Here is a 5,132-nt window from a genome sequence, read left to right on the forward strand (position 1 = left end):
CAGAGACTTGCTTAAATGGAGAAGTGAAAGATATTGTAGAGAGTCATAAACACAGCCAAACAATTCACCTCTAAGAATTACTCTGTAGTTTTTTGTAAGCTACTGACAGATGGAATTCTAAACTGGGAAGTACAGTTTCACCATCAGAGTCATGGACAAGGACAAGCTGTCCCTCTTCTCCTTGAATATAACCCACATCAACTAAAATGCTCTGGTTTTCCAACAGGCCTCTTATATGATCCAGGAGACCTGGAACACCCACCCAGAGCCTCCATCACACACTTTAGTGCTTCTGACGTTGACTTGGGGCCTTACCTGCCTCCTATTTCTTCTTGACGCTGACCTAGCACTGCAGATCTTGTTATCCGACACGTAGGTGAATGCAGAGCACAGTGGTGTTCACTGCAGCCTACCTTTCTGACTCTGTGGGTTCATGACCAGGGTTTGACTGGGTTCAATGTCATCCTGAGTCTGTCTATGCTGGTGGACCACCACCGCAAAAACACACAGAGAACTATATGCCAGGAGCTGCAGCTACAAGTCATAGCCCTCTTCAATGGGCACCACACACTGTGTGGCCTGGCTACCTCGTCACTAACTTGAACGCAATGCCTGGTTATCCTATAACATGCTTCACATCACAAATTGCAACTCTTCAACCTGGGTGTTCACAAGAGTGAGATGCACACTGTGGTGCCACAGGCCACAGAAACACTGCTCTCCATGGCTTGCAGGTCACCTGTGCTCAGTGGCGACAGTTGTCATACTGCACCTGGTCTTTGCTTACAGTTCACAGGAGTTGCTGCAGGATCACAGTGACCACCTGGCACCTGCCGCCAGGCAGGCAGAGCTATAGTTTTGCCTAATAGTGGCCTTGGCCATGATCTTGGTGCACTTCCTCCTCGTGGTACTCTGGCTATTGCCCTGTGCCTGCAATGCTCCTCCAGCCCTGCTTTCAGTCTGGTCTCTGGTCCAAGCCTGGATTTGAAGTTATTCCCACTTCAGCGAGAGAAATTTACCCTATTCCTGCAATCAATGTGTGGCTTTAGATATTGCAAAATCTTAATTTCTTCAAGTTAACTCAGGAAACATCTTTCAACTGGATATTCTCTGTAGTGCCAGCAATGAAGCCTTAAATATTACATTGGATTCAAATGTATACATGTGAGTTTTAACACTTTTATTTTGTAACTATCCTATTATAAATCAGTTCTTGTTTTTCTTATTGGTGGGGGAGGGGATTTCTACAAGTTGTACATGCTAGTTTTAATATACATTTTGATTTGTCTCATTAACCTGGACAGTTCCTTTGGAGAAGGTTTTGTGCCTATGAATGTGGATTCTGAAAAGTTGCGTTTCCTGCTAGAATCTTTTCCTTGCAATACTGAAGGAGGTTCAGTGCATTTTCAAGTTTCTGCCCTTAACCTCCATACACTTGCCTTTAAGAAGCTGAGAAACTGTAGATTTTGTTACACAAGAACAGAAGTTCTCCTCCTAAGAACTATTCTTGTGGCTTTTGAGTGTTTCCTTTCTTTCCTCATTTTCCAGATCCTATTCAGTTAGTTTCCATGGGTTTGCTGCCAATATCTCGCCCATTTTGTTTCTGAAAAATGTCAAACTCTGGAATGCCGATAACATTCTTCCCTAACTTTGGGATAGAGACAAATGAATCACTCTAAGCCTGAGATATTTTAGTTGGTAACCTTTCACTAATTTTGCAATAAATAGAAGAAGGAAGGCAATCTAGTCTAAAAATCCTGCTATTTAAGAAAACCAACTTCTTGGAGAAATTGAGTGTGCTTGTAGGACAATACATATTATCCTAATAGCCTTCTTAAAATAAAGATGCGGAGAGAGGGGAAAAAAATGGAATAGATAATAGAGGCTCTGTTCATCTCTCTGGCAACCAAATCAAAGTTGTGCCAGAGACAGGAAACAAACAGCAAGGAAAATCGCCTGGGATCTAGATGAGCAAGCCATACAACTAGGGAGAAATCTAAGAAATCACCCTGCAATAGCAGAAGGTGACAAATCAGACACTGAGCTTGTCCTTCATGGTTCTACAAGGTATCCCAGTAAGACATCTGAAATGAGCCACAGTGAAAGTCTATGATTACTATGAGACAGATGAGTTTGCAGTTGCCGAATACAATGCTCCGAATACAATGCAGCAAAGATCACGGAAATAATGCCTGAAGACCAAGACAATAAAAACTGCTCTGCTGGAGTCCCTGTTCCACAGACTCAGGTCTCCGTGGAAGAAGAGTTTTTGTATCTCTGAAGCCTTAATGAATATATTTTTTCAGTCGAAAAATAAAAATAAAGATGCAGCCTTTTTCTTTCCAATTTTGAAGAATAATATAACTACCTCTTGTGTCTCTTAAATTTGAAGTCTATATTAGACATTTATTTGACATTTTCTGCTGAAATTCCAAGAAATCAACATTATTTTATTCAAAATATATTACCTTTGTGTAAACTAAAAGTCTTTTAAAAAACCCAGATTAAAGGTCTTTTAAAATTCACATAATACATAGACACTTCAGAAAAAGAGGAAAAAGGATAGAGTAAAATATATCCTTCAAAATTTCAAGTTTCTGATAAATATTCAAAGCATAATAGAGAGGAAATAGGACATTCCAATTTTTAAAAGTCTAGCTTGTATTCTAAAAATTTATTTTTCCCTTTGATATTTTTCATCCTCCAGTAACAGGTAAGTTGCTCTTTTATGTGAATTATCAAATGGTCAAGATATACTACAGAGTGGGGGGATGGGTTTTTTTCCCTTTGCGATAGTCCCTGAATAGCATAGAGGTAAAGCAGATCGCTTGGAAATCCTGGGATTCTACTGTACTGCAATTTAATAACATTTATATGTGATTAAATGAACACTGTAGTTTCTCCTTTTCATACATATATTGTACCATGCTTAACTATTTCCTTGACGATAAACTAACATTTAAGAATAGAGCAGATTAATGAGAAGTTATCTAAGAGTGCAGTAACTGGTTAGGACTCTAGGCGCCGCTGTTCACCAGTCTGGGAGATACAGGCGGATGGAAAGCGTACAGCTCCACCCCGCCCCCGCCCTTCCCCCAAAAAGCTTCTTAGAACCTCCATCACCGCCAGATTGAAAACAGTCTCCCTGAGGCTGCCGAGATCCTACTCCTGGACCACTTTCTGCTCTGAATTCTCCTAAATATTCAGTTAAGACTCAGAAGAGCAGAGAAACAATACCCTTAGTACTGGACTGGGAGAAAACTGTGAGGCGAGAAAGCAATGGCGATTTGGGTGAAGCTGCCCGGCTGCAGCGGGCTGGTCCTGCTGTTCCTTTTCCTGGGGCTGTTGTTGGAAGTGCGAGCTGGGAAGATCCGCTACTCGGTGCCAGAAGAGACAGACGAAGGTTTCTTTGTGGGCAACATTGCCAAAGACCTAGGGCTACAACCCCAGGAGCTGGCGGAGCGGGGAGTACGTATCATTTCTAGAGGTAGGTCGCACCTTTTTGCTCTGAATCCGAGAAGCGGCAGCTTGGTCACCTCAGGCAGGATAGACCGGGAGGAGCTCTGCGCTCACAGCGAGCGGTGTCTGGTGAGTTTTAACATCTTGGTAGAGGATGAAATGAAGCTTTTCCCCGCTGAAGTGGAAATAATTGATATTAATGACAACACTCCCCAATTCCAGTTAGAGGAAGTGGAATTTAAAGTAAATGAAATTACCACTCCAGGTACCAGGATCCCTCTGCCTTTTGGGCAAGACCTTGATGTGGGTATGAATTCGCTCCAGAGCTACCAGCTCAGCTTCAACCCTCATTTCTCCCTGGATGTGCAACAAGGAGCTGATGGGTCCCAACACCCAGAGATGGTGCTGCAGAGTCCCCTGGATAGGGAAGAAGAAGCTGTCCACCACCTTCTTCTCACTGCCTCTGATGGGGGCAACCCAGTCCATTCAGGAACCCTCCGCATTCGTGTTCAGGTGGTGGATGTAAATGACAACCCTCCATCATTTACTCAGGCTCAGTACCACATGAGTGTCCCAGAGAATGTGCCACTTGGCACTCAGTTGCTCATAGTAAAAGCCACTGACCCAGATGAAGGAGCCAATGGGGAAGTTACATACTCCTTTCATAATATAGACCACAAAGTAGCCCAAATATTTCAGCTGGATTCTTACACAGGAGAAATATCAAATAAAAAACCCCTGGATTTTGAAGAATACAAAATTTATCCAATAGAAATTCAAGCTCAGGATGGTGCAGGCCTCATGGCCAGAACTAAGGTGCTGATTAAAGTTCTTGACATAAATGATAATGCTCCAGAGGTGACTATCACCTCTGTTACCACTGCAGTCCCAGAAAACTTTCCTCCTGCGACCATAATTGCTCTTATCAGCGTGCATGACCAGGACTCTGAAGAAAATGGTCACATTACATGTTCCATTCCTGGAAATCTACCCTTTAAATTAGAAAAGTTAGTCGATAATTATTACCGTTTAGTGACAGAAAGAACACTAGACAGAGAACTTACCTCCAAGTACAACATCACAGTAATAGCAACAGATCAGGGAATTCCTTCTCTATCTACTGAAACGCACATTTCATTGCAAGTGACAGATGTCAACGACAACCCCCCTGCCTTCCCCAAGGACTCCTACTCTGTGTACATTTCTGAAAACAACCCCAGAGGAGCCTCCATTTTCTCTGTGACCGCCCACGATGCCGATAGCCATGAGAATGCACAAGTCACTTACTCCCTGGCCGAAGACAACCTTCAGGGGGCACCTCTGTCCTCCTATGTCTCCATCAACTCAGACACCGGCGTCCTGTACGCGCTGAGAGCTTTAGACTACGAGCAATTCCAGGAACTGCAGCTGAGAGTGACTGCGCGTGACAGCGGGGACCCACCGCTTAGTAGCAATGTGTCACTGAGAATATTCCTGCTGGACCAGAATGACAACGCGCCGGAAATCCTGTACCCTGCTCTTCCCACTGATGGTTCCACCGGCGTGGAGCTGGCACCCCGCTCTGCAGAGCCCGGATACCTAGTGACCAAGGTAGTGGCAGTGGACAGAGACTCGGGCCAGAATGCCTGGCTGTCCTACCGCCTGCTCAAGGCCAGCGAGCCAGGGCTCTTCAC

The 5,132-nt window shown here is 44.0% G+C and overlaps 1 protein-coding gene across 5 annotated transcripts in view; it reads left to right on the forward strand.

Moving 5' to 3' along the window:
• Positions 1-3,108: 3,108 nt before the first annotated feature.
• LOC105297071 (protocadherin gamma-C4) overlaps positions 3,109-5,132 on the forward strand; it is a 159,371-nt gene continuing 157,347 nt past the window's right edge. For 2 of the 5 annotated variants that reach the window (XM_023534867.1, XM_023534861.1), the window contains exon 1: positions 3,109-5,109. In XM_023534867.1, coding sequence (XP_023390635.1) covers positions 3,280-5,109 — 1,830 coding nt within the window. In that variant the 5' untranslated portion in view covers positions 3,109-3,279. The other 3 variants (XM_023534872.1, XM_023534873.1, XM_023534865.1) reach the window with 2 other exon arrangements.

Source organism: Pteropus vampyrus, unplaced genomic scaffold, assembly GCF_000151845.1.
Source record: "Pteropus vampyrus isolate Shadow unplaced genomic scaffold, Pvam_2.0 Scaffold134, whole genome shotgun sequence".
Taxonomy (NCBI): Eukaryota; Metazoa; Chordata; class Mammalia; order Chiroptera; family Pteropodidae; genus Pteropus; species Pteropus vampyrus.